General features: G+C 54.0%; 1 protein-coding gene and 1 long non-coding RNA gene across 2 annotated transcripts; both read left to right on the top strand.

Annotated features, from left to right (window-relative positions):
* The first annotated feature begins 3,356 nt into the window (after positions 1–3,356).
* On the top strand, positions 3,357–7,405 carry LOC145517319 (uncharacterized). The gene is made up of 3 exons (XM_081519598.1): positions 3,357–3,533; positions 3,933–4,245; positions 4,498–7,405. The coding sequence occupies exons 1-3, from the start codon at positions 3,399–3,401 to the stop codon at positions 5,124–5,126; spliced, it is 1,077 nt and encodes a 358-aa protein (XP_081375724.1). The 5' UTR covers positions 3,357–3,398; the 3' UTR covers positions 5,127–7,405.
* Positions 7,406–8,951: 1,546 nt separating this feature from the next.
* LOC145517355 (uncharacterized) lies at positions 8,952–12,792 on the top strand. The gene is made up of 2 exons (XR_014061992.1): positions 8,952–11,887; positions 12,140–12,792. It is a non-coding gene; the product is annotated as an uncharacterized LOC145517355 (long non-coding RNA).
* Positions 12,793–18,648: the final 5,856 nt, after the last annotated feature.

The raw sequence follows: 18,648 nt of genomic DNA, 5'->3' as shown, positions 1-18,648 counted from the left end.
CACAGAAAAAAAAAAAAAAAAGCTTCACAATGAAGTGCTCAAGGAAGCTGCAAAATAAACTTTCAGAAAAGTTTAGTAGTTTTTTTAATAGGGTGACGGAGAGCTATACCTATCCCATATATGTGAATTTAGGTTTAAACTAGATTTCCCTTGGCTATTTTATAAGACAAAAAAACCCACATCACCCCCTTTCACTCCCCCCCACACCCAAAAAGTGTTTTAATCTATTGAATTTTTGTGTCCTCAGTTGTGTCTGATTCACGGCAACTCACGATCTCTACACAGCCAGGCTCTTCCGTCCATGGAATTCAGGGCAATTTGTTCTGTCACAGTAAATGCCCACCCTGGGTGATCCAAACGGAAGGGCTCAGAGGCTCCTGAGAGACTAACTCCTTTCAGCTGAGCACAGAGCTGGCTCCTCACTGGGATGCCTGTGGCCTGGGGCTCCCAGAGGGGAGAGCAGCACTCGCCCCACCGTGTGGTCACTGCTGGAAGTGCAGGCTGCTCCTCACTCCCCCTTGACAGTGTCCCTGAGGGCAGAACAGTGTGAAGTTAATCAAGGTGGAAACGCAAACTCCAATGCAAGCAAACTTCCCTCAAGGTCTCCAATACCACTCAGGAACAGGGTATTGGAAACTGCAGGGGATGACATGAATGAAGATGGAGACTTGACACCTTACACCGAGTTCACTTCCAGTTATCCCTAGACAAACATTCCATGAAAACTTGTCACAAATCTAGAGGAACAATGAGCAGAAACCGGACACGTGCTTTGAGTCTTCACACACAAAACTAAAAGGCAGTCCACAAAAAAAACCAGGAGAATACAGTGGACTTTGCAAAATCAAAGATATCTACTGTGGGAAAGACCTCAGTACAAAAGCAAAAGACAGGTCACACATCGCGAGACGAATGAGTGGAAACACAAAGCTTATCAAGGATGTGTCTCCAAACAGACAAAGAACACCAACACAACAAGCCTGTGAAAACTAGGGAAAGGTCTGAAGGGACACCAGACTGAGGAAGACACACACAGAGTATCCCGGATGATGTCCAGCACTGAGGGCCTGAAGAATCAACAGTCTAGTTGTACCTCCTCAGGCCTGTGTGACCCTGGGTGAGGCCTCTGTTTCCCGGTGGCCCTGAGAGATGGACAGGGAGGAAGGGGAAGAGAAATCACTTGCATTTCTAATACTCACAGCAAAGTCTTCCAATGAGAAGGGAATTATCACCCCCACTGACAATGCCATTCACTGAAGTGATCCCCACGGGTCCATCTAACCCAGAAGGGAAGGAAGGACCTGTTCTCACAAAACGGCGAGAGATGGAAGAAGGAAGATCAAGCCCACACCAATCCCTGGAAAGAGAAGCTGTGCTCAGGGCTTGAAAGAATTCCTATTTGGAAAATGATATCCCAGCCCCACAAGGCAATCCACAGCTTCGATGCTATTCCTCCCAAAATGCCAATGCATTTTCGCACCCAACCAAGAATTGCAAAAGGGGTACGGAAACAGAAAAGAGCCTAAATTGTCAATACAATCCGACGAAAAAGCCCCGATACGGACATCCAAGGTTGTGTGAAAGGAAATTAGACGACCAAACTAGGATCCTCAGGAGAGTATCGGAGAAGGCAATGGCGACCCACTCCAGTACTCTTGCCTGGAAAATGCCCTGGACGGAGGAGCCTGGTAGGCTGCAGGCCATGGGGTCGCGCAGAGTCAGACACGACTGAAGTGACTTAGCCGCAGCAGCAGCAGCAGGAGCCGGACAGTATGCTATTGGGAATACAACAACACACACAGATCCAGATCGATGGAATAAAGTTGAGGGTCCAGACACAGACCCCAGCATCCATGCTCAACTCATCTCTGACACAGAAGGGGAGAATATCCAAATGGGAACAAGAAAGCCTCTTCAATACATGTCCATGGGAAAACCAGACAGCTACATCTGAAGAACGCTATTGGTTTTGATCTCAGACCACCTCAATATCGGGGAAAACCTCACCCTAAAGGCTGATGTCATGAGATAGCTAGAAAGAAGCGTAGGTCAAAGGCTCCTTAACATCAGAGTCTCCTTGCCATTTGCTGGGCGGAGGTAGAAATGGGTCTCTTCAAGTAAGGGAAAGAGGTACACGAAGTACACCAATGGGTTTCCATCCAATGGAACCTCTTCACAACAGAGAAGCTAAGCAAGCATTCACAAATGCAAAAGAGAGGAAACGGAACACGAGAGACTCCTTGCAAGTGGTGTATCTGAGAAGGGGTTCATATGGAAAGAGACGAAGAATGCACAGCACTCAGATTCCAAGAAACACCACCACCACCCTTGACCCTTCCCCCATGACCAACTCCGACCTAAAGCCTTTCTCTCCCTCTAACCTATCCCTAAAACATAACCCTCATCTAATCATATACATGTGCATTCCTAGCATCCATCCGTCCACACACGAGAGAGAAAGAGGAAGACACAGACTGAATTGAGAAAGGAAAAGAGAGGGACACAGCCAGAGAGAGACACGGAACCAAAGAGAGGAAAGGAGTCGATGGTCCAGACTTTTCATCAATCTGTCTCGAAGGTAGAAGCAATGACAGCGCCCATCCACCCCAGAAGGGGGAAAAGGACGGAAGGTTTGGAGAGGAAAAGACAAGAACGCAGGGAGCCATTAGAAGCTCAGCCACCCGCAGAAGCCGAGCTGGGACACTTGAACAGAATCTCAATGGAAACAGAGGACCAGAAAGTTGGCCACTCTTTTCTATAAGAGAGGGAGACCTTCGAGTCTTCCTTTCGGTCCTCCAACTTGGATGCGGGGTCTCAAAACAGTCAGGAGGGGGAGTGCCTTTTCCTGGGTACCACGGCACATCCAGGCCTCGTTCTGCCCCATTCTGTGCTGTGTCAGCCCAGGAAGGAATCTTTCTTTCTGGAGTCTCAGCGCACACGCTCCACGTGATATCGGCCCCAGGTGGAAAGGCATGGAGCTGCTCGTAGGCCGACAGACCTAGGAAGCAGATGGGAGAATGACCGCCACTCTGCAGATGGAGAGACTGGGGAAACCCTGAGGGGCATATGCTTGTCCAGGGCCACACCACTTATGAGAAGAAGGAGCCTGGTCTGAGAGCAGCGGGGCCCTCGGAGCTCAGGCCCTGGCTGCACCCAGGCCTCCCCAGGGCTGTCGGCTGGGCTGGGTGGGTGTCACTGTGCCTGCACATGGCTTAAGGGTGGTGGTCGAGCAGTCAGAAACCCAGAGATTCCCTTGGGAAGTTTTGGGGAAGGGACCTCAGCACGAACCCCAGGAAATGATGTCACCTGCCGGCAACAGAACCCAACAGAACCCGCAACCCGGGTATCCAGGCCTCGAGAGCGGAGAGGAGCCCCCAGCCAGATCACTTGCTGCCGAGATGTTCTGCTGTTTGCCCCTGCCCAGAGGCCGGGGCCTCAGGAGAGCTCACAGGCAGTGTGCGTGGGCACCCTGTCGACGTTGGCTCAGGGCACCCCCGAGACGCCTCTGGCCCTTTGCCCGGAGAAACAGAAAGGTAACACGGGGAGCCCCAGGCCGGGCCAGGCCACCTCTCCCATGCCACCCGGAAACACCGGGTCCTTTGCCTGTGTGTGTGGATGCGGGTTTCTCGGGGTGTGTCTCCCTCAAGGAAGCCCAGGTGGATGTGGGGTCAGAAGCCTGCGGACAAGTTGTGTCCACACCCCAGGGGAGAGCATGCTGGGCGGGATGGGGAGAGTGCGGGCAGGGCCGGCCGCCCAGGCTGACCTCACACCCTCAGGTGGGTCTCTTTCCTCCCGGGTGGGGATCTGAGCAGACACACGTCTCTGACCCTTCTGGGCAGAGAAGTTCGAGCAGGCCGAAGCAGCGGCTCCACTGGCCAGGCCCAGCTCGGAAAACTCCCAGCATGGCTGGCTGACGGTCACTGTCGTTGCAGAGCTTCCCACGTGATGAGGCCGAGGACGGGGACACCCCATCCAGCTCCCGGAGGGAGGGGTCGGAGCACCACCCCCCCGCCCGTGAGGCCCAGTGCAGGCTCCAGGTGAGCGTGCCCACGGAGGCATCAGCCCCACCGGGGGCGAAGCGGAGGCGGGGAAGGCCTGCTGCCGAGACACCGCCCAGGATACACCCGGCGGCCCAGTCTGAGGCTGCCACGGAGCTCAGCACACCCGGCTCCGACCCAGAGTCCCGAGAACCCCGGCCTCTGGGGCACCAGGAGGACCTGGAGCCCAGCACGCCAGAGCACAGAGGTGAGGACGCTGGGGCTGGTGTACGGGAGTGTGTGGGGAGGGGGTGCTGAGCTACACAGGGACGAGTCCCCGAAAGCTGCTGCTGGGCCTGCAGCAAGCGCTGGCCTCACACACCTCGCCCCCCATCTTGCACACTTCAGTCCCAAAAGACATCCGACCCTGGGTATTCTTTGGGAATCTCTTGGAAGCTTTCTGTCCCGGGATACGCACATGCCAAGGCTGGCCTGCGGGCAAACGATGCTTCTCCCACAGCTCTAGCACTGGCCTCCAACTGGAACCAGGCTCCACTTCCCAGACCTGTCCCTACAGAGGTGGTGGCTCCAGGTGCAGGACCCAGGGATCCACCGAGGGCAGATGGAGAACCGAGACTTGCCCTCGCAGAGACACCAGGCCAGCTGGGTACTGGCCAGCACACCGGGCAGATCGGATCTCCGTGCCTGCAGGACCCCCAGCCCCAGGCACTGATGTCCCACCCCCTCAGCCAGAACCTCCACCTCCACGTGCACCTCTACCTGCTCGGCCTTTGGCAGGAGAACCCGAGGCAGAGGAGGAGTCACCGCCTCGGCAGGGAGAGCCTGCCCTGGCTCCCGCGCAACACCCAGACGCCCACGATGACTCACCCACCCCTGCAGGGAGAACGAGCCCCCGCTCTGGACAGAGACCCAGAGCCCTTGCCGGAAACACCACGTCCAGGGGAGCGGTCGGCTCTGCAGCCTCCATCCCTGTCTGCTCACCGTGGACGCCGTCAGCTCGGTCTGCCCCCAGGGGACATGGAGTTCCTTTCCCTCGAACTGCTTTGTATTTGGTTTGTTTCCACCTTTCTGGTGATGTTTTCTTTTTTGCATGGTTTCCTGTATTTTTGTTGGTTAAGTTGGGAGTAGTAAACTTTTTCATCATTGTTGCAATTTGGGAACACTGTTGTGTAACTCTGGTGATACTGTGTTACCATCACCACTTTGTAGTTTCAGACCCGTTCCATCTGTATGCCCCACCCCCAAACAAAGCCTGGATTCAAGGCAAGCACGCCCTGTTCATCCCTCCGCCCGATCCTGAACACAATTTCATCTTTTCTTTCTGTATTCTTTCCTATATTCTTGGTGTCCCCAATCAAAGACTCTCAGTGAAATGACTGAAGGAGTTTTTTTCGGACGCTCCACCTACTGTAAGACTCCACTGGAGAGTTCTCATGTTTATGTCCTTTGAACTAGCCTTTGATAGCCGAAAGGACGTTGTACGTCCTTTCAAGATACCACGTGCCAAACGAAGCCCTTTTGGCAAATGCCATCATTATCTCCAGGCAGGCATTGCTGTTTGAAGGGTGCCATCTCAGCCAGAAGGCAGAGGGTGAGCTCCTCTTGTTGCACCAGCTCCCAAAAGAAGCCGAGAAAGGGAGCTGGAACAACAAACCACCCCAACGCCCAGGAAAGCGTTCTTCATGACAGAAGGCTAGAAAATGACCCAACATCCTTGTGGCCCAGAACTCCTCTAGAAATTCACTGTTCCATAAAAAAGAGAAACAGATGGGAAGTTCCAAGGAGAGGCAATGCCCATGGCCAGTGTATTTTAGAGACGGCCTGACCGCTCCGGGGAAGACACGCACTGACAGAACCCCTTGGGAAACAGCCGTGATAGTCCTCACTGTCGTAAGGGATTCCTCTGGGGACAACCTGCCCTGGGCACCACACGAGGGAGCAGACCGGCTTCTCTTCCTCTGCCCCCACACCATTCACTCATGAAGGCAGCTCAGGTGTTCTCATGCCCTGCCTGCCTGCCTGCCTGGCTCATCCGTGAGCTGTGACCACCTCCAGGACAGGACTCCACCTTCTGCTCTCTGTGTACCGTGAATCTGCACACAGTGGGCTTTCAGAACCTTAGGAGACTTGAGCCATTCCCACTCGAGCCAGAACCCTCCCCAGGAAGGAAAACAGCTGTGGAGTCCTTTTGGCCCCAGCACTGGTTCCGAAACCCTGGCGGCTCCTAGAGCCTCTACGGTGTGAAGAGGGAGGTCCCTTTTGACAGAGCTTTCCGGCCGTCAGATCTAAGCTGCTGTTTCACTGTCAGCTGTGTCTCTTCCGTTGCAGTGTTGCAGGTGGGCCACGCTGCTCCAAAGGAGCTCACAAGCTGAGTTTCAAGGGAGGTATTGAGAGGACAGGGATGGCTACAACGTGCTGCAAACTGAGTGAGGGTCCCCACAATCCTCAGCAAAGGTGTGTGGTGTGCAAGTGGGGAGTAGAGGGCCCCCAAGTTCCAAAGGAAGGGAGGTACTCGGGAGCTAAAGCCCTTGGCTGCTGTGGTAGCAGCTGCAGATGGCAGCTCGTCCACAGTGCACTTCGAATGAGGTCATATGAGCGGGACTCTGGAAATGGCTCCGAAATCCAGAGAAAGGGGTCAGGGTATGTGGGAATCCGGCGGGGGTGGGGGGTGGATGAAGGAAGGTGTCCTTCCTCTCTCCAGTGCAATTTGGTTTGGTGAGTCTCAAAGCTACCAGATGGCACTTCCCAAGTCAGGCCCCCGCAGGAATCAGGGTGGGCTGCATGCCTCGGCCCCTGCCACAGGGACAAGCCACACCAGTGGCCTCCCTGAGCTCCAATGGCCGGATCTGGGGGTTCTGTCTGGGTGCACACCTGCTTGTTCTGGCCAAGTTCCCCGCTTCTCTGAGCACCAGCTTCAACCTCTCGAATGAGGACATCGATTGCTACCTTGGCACGTTACTCTCTTCATCCTGTGAAGACTCATTAGGCTTATCCTACAATTACTAGCTGGCCCGAGGAGATATCTCCTGAATCCAGATTAAGCTGGAGTCTCCCAGGCTCATCTGGCATGTCTTCCCTGAAGTCTGCCAAAACCCACACCCTTGCGTTTCCAGGGACTCCCCTTAGCCAGCTGGGCAGAAAACCCAGCATGTTTCAAACAAGCTGACAGACAAGCGGGAGAGGACTCACGGGCAGACGGCTTCCCTCAGGTCTCGGGTGGAGCTCTGGGACCACAGCAGCAACAGGCCATCCCAGTCCCTGGGCTCAGCAGCGCCCTCATTCTCACGCCGGCGGCTCTGCCCTGAGGGGAGCAGGAAGGTCACCAACTGCCGCAGGCGGACCTCACGCCCCTCCCACTTATGGAGCCTGACCTCCCCCGGCCCCACCCCTTCCCCTACCCCAGCAGGACGAGAGCTCCTCTTCCCCTGGCTTCTAACGTGAGGCCCGGCCCTGGGCCCCGATTGGGCACTGCCCCAGTCCGGAGCCAATCACAGTGGCCAAGGAGGTGGAAGGCACCGATTGGCCAGGGCCAGGTCATGTGACCATACTCCCCAGGAAACTCAAATATTACCAAGATTCCCTAAGAAACCAATGAACAAAATTATCCAGTAAAGGCAAACCGTACTTTTTAATGAGGCCAAAGTCACAGAAAAAAAAAAAAAAAAGCTTCACAATGAAGTGCTCAAGGAAGCTGCAAAATAAACTTTCAGAAAAGTTTAGTAGTTTTTTTAATAGGGTGACGGAGAGCTATACCTATCCCATATATGTGAATTTAGGTTTAAACTAGATTTCCCTTGGCTATTTTATAAGACAAAAAAACCCACATCACCCCCTTTCACTCCCCCCCACACCCAAAAAGTGTTTTAATCTATTGAATTTTTGTGTCCTCAGTTGTGTCTGATTCACGGCAACTCACGATCTCTACACAGCCAGGCTCTTCCGTCCATGGAATTCAGGGCAATTTGTTCTGTCACAGTAAATGCCCACCCTGGGTGATCCAAACGGAAGGGCTCAGAGGCTCCTGAGAGACTAACTCCTTTCAGCTGAGCACAGAGCTGGCTCCTCACTGGGATGCCTGTGGCCTGGGGCTCCCAGAGGGGAGAGCAGCACTCGCCCCACCGTGTGGTCACTGCTGGAAGTGCAGGCTGCTCCTCACTCCCCCTTGACAGTGTCCCTGAGGGCAGAACAGTGTGAAGTTAATCAAGGTGGAAACGCAAACTCCAATGCAAGCAAACTTCCCTCAAGGTCTCCAATACCACTCAGGAACAGGGTATTGGAAACTGCAGGGGATGACATGAATGAAGATGGAGACTTGACACCTTACACCGAGTTCACTTCCAGTTATCCCTAGACAAACATTCCATGAAAACTTGTCACAAATCTAGAGGAACAATGAGCAGAAACCGGACACGTGCTTTGAGTCTTCACACACAAAACTAAAAGGCAGTCCACAAAAAAAACCAGGAGAATACAGTGGACTTTGCAAAATCAAAGATATCTACTGTGGGAAAGACCTCAGTACAAAAGCAAAAGACAGGTCACACATCGCGAGACGAATGAGTGGAAACACAAAGCTTATCAAGGATGTGTCTCCAAACAGACAAAGAACACCAACACAACAAGCCTGTGAAAACTAGGGAAAGGTCTGAAGGGACACCAGACTGAGGAAGACACACACAGAGTATCCCGGATGATGTCCAGCACTGAGGGCCTGAAGAATCAACAGTCTAGTTGTACCTCCTCAGGCCTGTGTGACCCTGGGTGAGGCCTCTGTTTCCCGGTGGCTCTGAGAGATGGACAGGGAGGAAGGGGAAGAGAAATCACTTGCATTTCTAATACTCACAGCAAAGTCTTCCAATGAGAAGGGAATTATCACCCCCACTGACAATGCCATTCACTGAAGTGATCCCCACGGGTCCATCTAACCCAGAAGGGAAGGAAGGACCTGTTCTCACAAAACGGCGAGAGATGGAAGAAGGAAGATCAAGCCCACACCAATCCCTGGAAAGAGAAGCTGTGCTCAGGGCTTGAAAGAATTCCTATTTGGAAAATGATATCCCAGCCCCACAAGGCAATCCACAGCTTCGATGCTATTCCTCCCAAAATGCCAATGCATTTTCGCACCCAACCAAGAATTGCAAAAGGGGTACGGAAACAGAAAAGAGCCTAAATTGTCAATACAATCCGACGAAAAAGCCCCGATACGGACATCCAAGGTTGTGTGAAAGGAAATTAGACGACCAAACTAGGATCCTCAGGAGAGTATCGGAGAAGGCAATGGCGACCCACTCCAGTACTCTTGCCTGGAAAATGCCCTGGACAGAGGAGCCTGGTAGGCTGCAGGCCATGGGGTCGCGCAGAGTCAGACACGACTGAAGTGACTTAGCCGCAGCAGCAGCAGCAGGAGCCGGACAGTATGCTATTGGGAATACAACAACACACACAGATCCAGATCGATGGAATAAAGTTGAGGGTCCAGACACAGACCCCAGCATCCATGCTCAACTCATCTCTGACACAGAAGGGGAGAATATCCAAATGGGAACAAGAAAGCCTCTTCAATACATGTCCATGGGAAAACCAGACAGCTACATCTGAAGAACGCTATTGGTTTTGATCTCAGACCACCTCAATATCGGGGAAAACCTCACCCTAAAGGCTGATGTCATGAGATAGCTAGAAAGAAGCGTAGGTCAAAGGCTCCTTAACATCAGAGTCTCCTTGCCATTTGCTGGGCGGAGGTAGAAATGGGTCTCTTCAAGTAAGGGAAAGAGGTACACGAAGTACACCAATGGGTTTCCATCCAATGGAACCTCTTCACAACAGAGAAGCTAAGCAAGCATTCACAAATGCAAAAGAGAGGAAACGGAACACGAGAGACTCCTTGCAAGTGGTGTATCTGAGAAGGGGTTCATATGGAAAGAGACGAAGAATGCACAGCACTCAGAGTCCAAGAAACACCACCACCACCCTTGACCCTTCCCCCATGACCAACTCCGACCTAAAGCCTTTCTCTCCCTCTAACCTATCCCTAAAACATAACCCTCATCTAATCATATACATGTGCATTCCTAGCATCCATCCGTCCACACACGAGAGAGAAAGAGGAAGACACAGACTGAATTGAGAAAGGAAAAGAGAGGGACACAGCCAGAGAGAGACACGGAACCAAAGAGAGGAAAGGAGTCGATGGTCCAGACTTTTCATCAATCTGTCTCGAAGGTAGAAGCAATGACAGCGCCCATCCACCCCAGAAGGGGGAAAAGGACGGAAGGTTTGGAGAGGAAAAGACAAGAACGCAGGGAGCCATTAGAAGCTCAGCCACCCGCAGAAGCCGAGCTGGGACACTTGAACAGAATCTCAATGGAAACAGAGGACCAGAAAGTTGGCCACTCTTTTCTATAAGAGAGGGAGACCTTCGAGTCTTCCTTTCGGTCCTCCAACTTGGATGCGGGGTCTCAAAACAGTCAGGAGGGGGAGTGCCTTTTCCTGGGTACCACGGCACATCCAGGCCTCGTTCTGCCCCATTCTGTGCTGTGTCAGCCCAGGAAGGAATCTTTCTTTCTGAAGTCTCAGCGCACACGCTCCACGTGATATCGGCCCCAGGTGGAAAGGCATGGAGCTGCTCGTAGGCCGACAGACCTAGGAAGCAGATGGGAGAATGACCGCCACTCTGCAGATGGAGAGACTGGGGAAACCCTGAGGGGCATATGCTTGTCCAGGGCCACACCACTTATGAGAAGAAGGAGCCTGGTCTGAGAGCAGCGGGGCCCTCGGAGCTCAGGCCCTGGCTGCACCCAGGCCTCCCCAGGGCTGTCGGCTGGGCTGGGTGGGTGTCACTGTGCCTGCACATGGCTTAAGGGTGGTGGTCGAGCAGTCAGAGACCCAGAGATTCCCTTGGGAAGTTTTGGGGAAGGGACCTCAGCACGAACCCCAGGAAATGATGTCACCTGCCGGCAACAGAACCCAACAGAACCCGCAACCCGGGTATCCAGGCCTCGAGAGCGGAGAGGAGCCCCCAGCCAGATCACTTGCTGCCGAGATGTTCTGCTGTTTGCCCCTGCCCAGAGGCCGGGGCCTCAGGAGAGCTCACAGGCAGTGTGCGTGGGCACCCTGTCGACGTTGGCTCAGGGCACCCCCGAGACGCCTCTGGCCCTTTGCCCGGAGAAACAGAAAGGTAACACGGGGAGCCCCAGGCCGGGCCAGGCCACCTCTCCCATGCCACCCGGAAACACCGGGTCCTTTGCCTGTGTGTGTGGATGCGGGTTTCTCGGGGTGTGTCTCCCTCAAGGAAGCCCAGGTGGATGTGGGGTCAGAAGCCTGCGGACAAGTTGTGTCCACACCCCAGGGGAGAGCATGCTGGGCGGGATGGGGAGAGTGCGGGCAGGGCCGGCCGCCCAGGCTGACCTCACACCCTCAGGTGGGTCTCTTTCCTCCCGGGTGGGGATCTGAGCAGACACACGTCTCTGACCCTTCTGGGCAGAGAAGTTCGAGCAGGCCGAAGCAGCGGCTCCACTGGCCAGGCCCAGCTCGGAAAACTCCCAGCATGGCTGGCTGACGGTCACTGTCGTTGCAGAGCTTCCCACGTGATGAGGCCGAGGACGGGGACACCCCATCCAGCTCCCGGAGGGAGGGGTCGGAGCACCACCCCCCCGCCCGTGAGGCCCAGTGCAGGCTCCAGGTGAGCGTGCCCACGGAGGCATCAGCCCCACCGGGGGCGAAGCGGAGGCGGGGAAGGCCTGCTGCCGAGACACCGCCCAGGATACACCCGGCGGCCCAGTCTGAGGCTCCCACGGAGCTCAGCACACCCGGCTCTGACCCAGAGTCCCGAGAACCCCGGCCTCTGGGGCAGCAGGAGGACCTGGAGCCCAGCACGCCAGAGCACAGAGGTGAGGACGCTGGGGCTGGTGTACGGGAGTGTGTGCGGAGGGGGTGCTGAGCTACACAGGGACGAGTCCCCGAAAGCTGCTGCTGGGCCTGCAGCAAGCGCTGGCCTCACACCCCCCGCCCCCCATCTTGCACACTTCAGTCCCAAAAGACATCCGACCCTGGGTATTCTTTGGGAATCTCTTGGAAGCTTTCTGTCCCGGGATACGCACATGCCAAGGCTGGCCTGCGGGCAAACGATGCTTCTCCCACAGCTCTAGCAATGGCCTCCAACTGGAACCAGGCTCCACTTCCCAGACCTGTCCCTACAGAGGTGGTGGCTCCAGGTGCAGGACCCAGGGATCCACCGAGGGCAGATGGAGAACCGAGACTTGCCCTCGCAGAGACACCAGGCCAGCTGGGTACTGGCCAGCACACCGGGCAGATCGGATCTCCGTGCCTGCAGGACCCCCAGCCCCAGGCACTGATGTCCCACCCCCTCAGCCAGAACCTCCACCTCCACGTGCACCTCTACCTGCTCGGCCTTTGGCAGGAGAACCCGAGGCAGAGGAGGAGTCACCGCCTCGGCAGGGAGAGCCTGCCCTGGCTCCCGCGCAACACCCAGACGCCCACGATGACTCACCCACCCCTGCAGGGAGAACGAGCCCCCGCTCTGGACAGAGACCCAGAGCCCTTGCCGGAAACACCACGTCCAGGGGAGCGGTCGGCTCTGCAGCCTCCATCCCTGTCTGCTCACCGTGGACGCCGTCAACTCGGTCTGCCCCCAGGGGACATGGAGTTCCTTTCCCCCGAACTGCTTTGCATTTGGTTTGTTTCCACCTTTCTGGTGATGTTTTCTTTTTTGCGTGGTTTCCTGTATTTTTGTTGGTTAAGTTGGGATTAGTAAACTTTTTCATCATTGTTGCAATTTGGGAACACTGTTGTGTAACTCTGGTGATACTGTGTTACCATCACCACTTTGTAGTTTCAGACCCGTTCCATCTTTATGCCCCACCCCCCAACAAAGCCTGGATTCAAGGCAAGCACGCCCTGTTCATCCCTCCGCCCGATCCTGAACACAATTTCATCTCTTCTTTCTGCATTCCTTCCTATATTCTTGGTGTCCCCAATCAAAGACTCTCAGTGAAATGACTGAAGGAGTTTTTTTCGGACGCTCCACCTACTGTAAGACTCCACTGGAGAGTTCTCATGTTTATGTCCTTTGAACTAGCCTTTGATAGCCGAAAGGACGTTGTACGTCCTTTCAAGATACCACGTGCCAAACGAAGCCCTTTTGGCAAATGCCATCATTATCTCCAGGCAGGCATTGCTGTTTGAAGGGTGCCATCTCAGCCAGAAGGCAGAGGCTGAGCTCCTCTTGTTGCACCAGCTCCCAAAAGAAGCCGAGAAAGGGAGCTGGAACAACAAACCACCCCAACGCCCAGGAAAGCGTTCTTCATGACAGAAGGCTAGAAAATGACCCAACATCGTTGTGGCCCAGAACTCCTCTAAAAGTTCACTGTTCCATAAAAAAGAGAAACAGATGGGAAGTTCCAAGGAGAGGCAATGCCCATGGCCAGTGTATTTTAGAGACGGCCTGACCGCTCCGGGGAAGACACGCACTGACAGAACCCCTTGGGAAACAGCCGTGATAGTCCTCACTGTCGTAAGGGATTCCTCTGGGGACAACCTGCCCTGGGCACCACACGAGGGAGCAGACCGGCTTCTCTTCCTCTGCCCCCACACCATTCACTCATGAAGGCAGCTCAGGTGTTCTCATGCCCTGCCTGCCTGCCTGCCTGGCTCATCCGTGAGCTGTGACCACCTCCAGGACAGGACTCCACCTTCTGCTCTCTATGTACCGTGAATCTGCACACAGTGGGCTTTCAGAACCTTAGGAGACTTGAGCCATTCCCACTCGAGCCAGAACCCTCCCCAGGAAGGAAAACAGCTGTGGAGTCCTTTTGGCCCCAGCACTGGTTCCGAAACCCTGGCGGCTCCTAGAGCCTCTACGGTGTGAAGAGGGAGGTCCCTTTTGACAGAGCTTTCCGGCCGTCAGATCTAAGCTGCTGTTTCACTGTCAGCTGTGTCTCTTCCGTTGCAGTGTTGCAGGTGGGCCACGCTGCTCCAAAGGAGCTCACAAGCTGAGTTTCAAGGGAGGTATTGAGAGAACAGGGATGGCTACAACGTGCTACAAACTGAGTGAGGGTCCCCACAATCCTCAGCAAAGGTCTGTGGTGTGCAAGTGGGGAGTAGAGGGCCCCCAAGTTCCAAAGGAAGGGAGGTACTCGGGAGCTAAAGCCCTTGGCTGCTGTGGTAGCAGCTGCAGATGGCAGCTCGTCCACAGTGCACTTCGAATGAGGTCATATGAGCGGGACTCTGGAAATGGCTCCGAAATCCAGAGAAAGGGGTCAGGGTATGTGGGAATCCGGCGGGGGTGGGGGGTGGATGAAGGAAGGTGTCCTTCCTCTCTCCAGTGCAATTTGGTTTGGTGAGTCTCAAAGCTACCAGATGGCACTTCCCAAGTCAGGCCCCCGCAGGAATCAGGGTGGGCTGCATGCCTCGGCCCCTGCCACAGGGACAAGCCACACCAGTGGCCTCCCTGAGCTCCAATGGCCGGATCTGGGGGTTCTGTCTGGGTGCACACCTGCTTGTTCTGGCCAAGTTCCCCGCTTCTCTGAGCACCAGCTTCAACCTCTCGAATGAGGACATCGATTGCTACCTTGGCACGTTACTCTCTTCATCCTGTGAAGACTCATTAGGCTTATCCTACAATTACTAGCTGGCCCGAGGAGATATCTCCTGAATCCAGATTAAGCTGGAGTCTCCCAGGCTCATCTGGCATGTCTTCCCTGAAGTCTGCCAAAACCCACACCCTTGCGTTTCCAGGGACTCCCCTTAGCCAGCTGGGCAGAAAACCCAGCATGTTTCAAACAAGCTGACAGACAAGCGGGAGAGGACTCACGGGCAGACGGCTTCCCTCAGGTCTCGGGTGGAGCTCTGGGACCACAGCAGCAACAGGCCATCCCAGTCCCTGGGCTCAGCAGCGCCCTCATTCTCACGCCGGCGGCTCTGCCCTGAGGGGAGCAGGAAGGTCACCAACTGCCGCAGGCGGACCTCACGCCCCTCCCACTTATGGAGCCTGACCTCCCCCGGCCCCACCCCTTCCCCTACCCCAGCAGGACGAGAGCTCCTCTTCCCCTGGCTTCTAACGTGAGGCCCGGCCCTGGGCCCCGATTGGGCACTGCCCCAGTCCGGAGCCAATCACAGTGGCCAAGGAGGTGGAAGGCACCGATTGGCCAGGGCCAGGTCATGTGACCATACTCCCCAGGAAACTCAAATATTACCAAGATTCCCTAAGAAACCAATGAACAAAATTATCCAGTAAAGGCAAACCGTACTTTTTAATGAGGCCAAAGTCACAGAAAAAAAAAAAAAAAAAGCTTCACAATGAAGTGCTCAAGGAAGCTGCAAAATAAACTTTCAGAAAAGTTTAGTAGTTTTTTTAATAGGGTGACGGAGAGCTATACCTATCCCATATATGTGAATTTAGGTTTAAACTAGATTTCCCTTGGCTATTTTATAAGACAAAAAAACCCACATCACCCCCTTTCACTCCCCCCCACACCCAAAAAGTGTTTTAATCTATTGAATTTTTGTGTCCTCAGTTGTGTCTGATTCACGGCAACTCACGATCTCTACACAGCCAGGCTCTTCCGTCCATGGAATTCAGGGCAATTTGTTCTGTCACAGTAAATGCCCACCCTGGGTGATCCAAACGGAAGGGCTCAGAGGCTCCTGAGAGACTAACTCCTTTCAGCTGAGCACAGAGCTGGCTCCTCACTGGGATGCCTGTGGCCTGGGGCTCCCAGAGGGGAGAGCAGCACTCGCCCCACCGTGTGGTCACTGCTGGAAGTGCAGGCTGCTCCTCACTCCCCCTTGACAGTGTCCCTGAGGGCAGAACAGTGTGAAGTTAATCAAGGTGGAAACGCAAACTCCAATGCAAGCAAACTTCCCTCAAGGTCTCCAATACCACTCAGGAACAGGGTATTGGAAACTGCAGGGGATGACATGAATGAAGATGGAGACTTGACACCTTACACCGAGTTCACTTCCAGTTATCCCTAGACAAACATTCCATGAAAACTTGTCACAAATCTAGAGGAACAATGAGCAGAAACCGGACACGTGCTTTGAGTCTTCACACACAAAACTAAAAGGCAGTCCACAAAAAAAACCAGGAGAATACAGTGGACTTTGCAAAATCAAAGATATCTACTGTGGGAAAGACCTCAGTACAAAAGCAAAAGACAGGTCACACATCGCGAGACGAATGAGTGGAAACACAAAGCTTATCAAGGATGTGTCTCCAAACAGACAAAGAACACCAACACAACAAGCCTGTGAAAACTAGGGAAAGGTCTGAAGGGACACCAGACTGAGGAAGACACACACAGAGTATCCCGGATGATGTCCAGCACTGAGGGCCTGAAGAATCAACAGTCTAGTTGTACCTCCTCAGGCCTGTGTGACCCTGGGTGAGGCCTCTGTTTCCCGGTGGCCCTGAGAGATGGACAGGGAGGAAGGGGAAGAGAAATCACTTGCATTTCTAATACTCACAGCAAAGTCTTCCAATGAGAAGGGAATTATCACCCCCACTGACAATGCCATTCACTGAAGTGATCCCCACGGGTCCATCTAACCCAGAAGGGAAGGAAGGACCTGTTCTCACAAAACGGCGAGAGATGGAAGAAGGAAGATCAAGCCCACACCAATCCCTGGAAAGAGAAGCTGTGCTCAGGGCTTGAAAGAATTCCTATTTGGAAAATGATATCCCAGCCCCACAAGGCAATCCACAGCTTCGATGCTATTCCTCCCAAAATGCCAATGCATTTTCGCACCCAACCAAGAATTGCAAAAGGGGTACGGAAACAGAAAAGAGCCTAAATTGTCAATACAATCCGACGAAAAAGCCCCGATACGGACATCCAAGGTTGTGTGAAAGGAAATTAGACGACCAAACTAGGATCCTCAGGAGAGTATCGGAGAAGGCAATGGCGACCCACTCCAGTACTCTTGCCTGGAAAATGCCCTGGACGGAGGAGCCTGGTAGGCTGCAGGCCATGGGGTCGCGCAGAGTCAGACACGACTGAAGTGACTTAGCCGCAGCAGCAGCAGCAGGAGCCGGACAGTATGCTATTGGGAATACAACAACACACACAGATCCAGATCGATGGAATAAAGTTGAGGGTCCAGACACAGACCCCAGCATCCATGCTCAACTCATCTCTGACACAGAAGGGGAGAATATCCAAATGGGAACAAGAAAGCCTCTTCAATACATGTCCATGGGAAAACCAGACAGCTACATCTGAAGAACGCTATTGGTTTTGATCTCAGACCACCTCAATATCGGGGAAAACCTCACCCTAAAGGCTGATGTCATGAGATAGCTAGAAAGAAGCGTAGGTCAAAGGCTCCTTAACATCAGAGTCTCCTTGCCATTTGCTGGGCGGAGGTAGAAATGGGTCTCTTCAAGTAAGGGAAAGAGGTACACGAAGTACACCAATGGGTTTCCATCCAATGGAACCTCTTCACAACAGAGAAGCTAAGCAAGCATTCACAAATGCAAAAGAGAGGAAACGGAACACGAGAGACTCCTTGCAAGTGGTGTATCTGAGAAGGGGTTCATATGGAAAGAGACGAAGAATGCACAGCACTCAGAGTCCAAGAAACACCACCACCACCCTTGACCCTTCCCCCATGACCAACTCCGACCTAAAGCCTTTCTCTCCCTCTAACCTATCCCTAAAACATAACCCTCATCTAATCATATACATGTGCATTCCTAGCATCCATCCGTCCACACACGAGAGAGAAAGAGGAAGACACAGACTGAATTGAGAAAGGAAAAGAGAGGGACACAGCCAGAGAGAGACACGGAACCAAAGAGAGGAAAGGAGTCGATGGTCCAGACTTTTCATCAATCTGTCTCGAAGGTAGAAGCAATGACAGCGCCCATCCACCCCAGAAGGGGGAAAAGGACGGAAGGTTTGGAGAGGAAAAGACAAGAACGCAGGGAGCCATTAGAAGCTCAGCCACCCGCAGAAGCCGAGCTGGGACACTTGAACAGAATCTCAATGGAAACAGAGGACCAGAAAGTTGGCCACTCTTTTCTATAAGAGAGGGAGACCTTCGAGTCTTCCTTTCGGTCCTCCAACTTGGATGCGGGGTCTCAAAACAGTCAGGAGGGGGAGTGCCTTTTCCTGGGTACCACGGCACATCCAGGCCTCGTTCTGCCCCATTCTGTGCTGTGTCAGCCCAGGAAGGAATCTTTCTTTCTGAAGTCTCAGCGCACACGCTCCACGTGATATCGGCCCCAGGTGGAAAGGCATGGAGCTGCTCGTAGGCCGACAGACCTAGGAAGCAGATGGGAGAATGACCGCCACTCTGCAGATGGAGAGACTGGGGAAACCCTGAGGGGCATATGCTTGTCCAGGGCCACACCACTTATGAGAAGAAGGAGCCTGGTCTGAGAGCAGCGGGGCCCTCGGAGCTCAGGCCCTGGCTGCACCCAGGCCTCCCCAGGGCTGTCGGCTGGGCTGGGTGGGTGTCACTGTGCCTGCACATGGCTTAAAAGTGGTGCTCGAGCAGTCAGAGACCCAGAGATTCCCTTGGGAAGTTTTGGGGAAGGGACCTCAGCACGAACCCCAGGAAATGATGTCACCTGCCGGCAACAGAACCCAACAGAACCCGCAACCCGGGTATCCAGGCCTCGAGAGCG

The sequence above is a fragment of the Giraffa tippelskirchi genome, chromosome 8 (assembly GCF_054371585.1).
Source record: "Giraffa tippelskirchi isolate mGirTip1 chromosome 8, T2T-mGirTip1v1.2.pri, whole genome shotgun sequence".
Taxonomy (NCBI): Eukaryota; Metazoa; Chordata; class Mammalia; order Artiodactyla; family Giraffidae; genus Giraffa; species Giraffa tippelskirchi.
Note: the sequence above shows the minus strand (reverse complement) of the source record. Positions and strands in the feature narration are given on the sequence as shown.

Bases quoted from the DNA above. Each gene is read 5' to 3' on its own strand.
- LOC145517319 (XM_081519598.1), top strand. From the start codon at position 3,399: ATGTTCTGCTGTTTGCCCCTGCCCAGAGGCCGGGGCCTCAGGAGAGCT. The intron at 3,534-3,932 runs GTAACACGGGGA...CTGTCGTTGCAG, and splicing joins TTGCCCGGAGAAACAGAAAG to AGCTTCCCACGTGATGAGGC. The intron at 4,246-4,497 runs GTGAGGACGCTG...CTTCTCCCACAG, and splicing joins CAGCACGCCAGAGCACAGAG to CTCTAGCACTGGCCTCCAAC.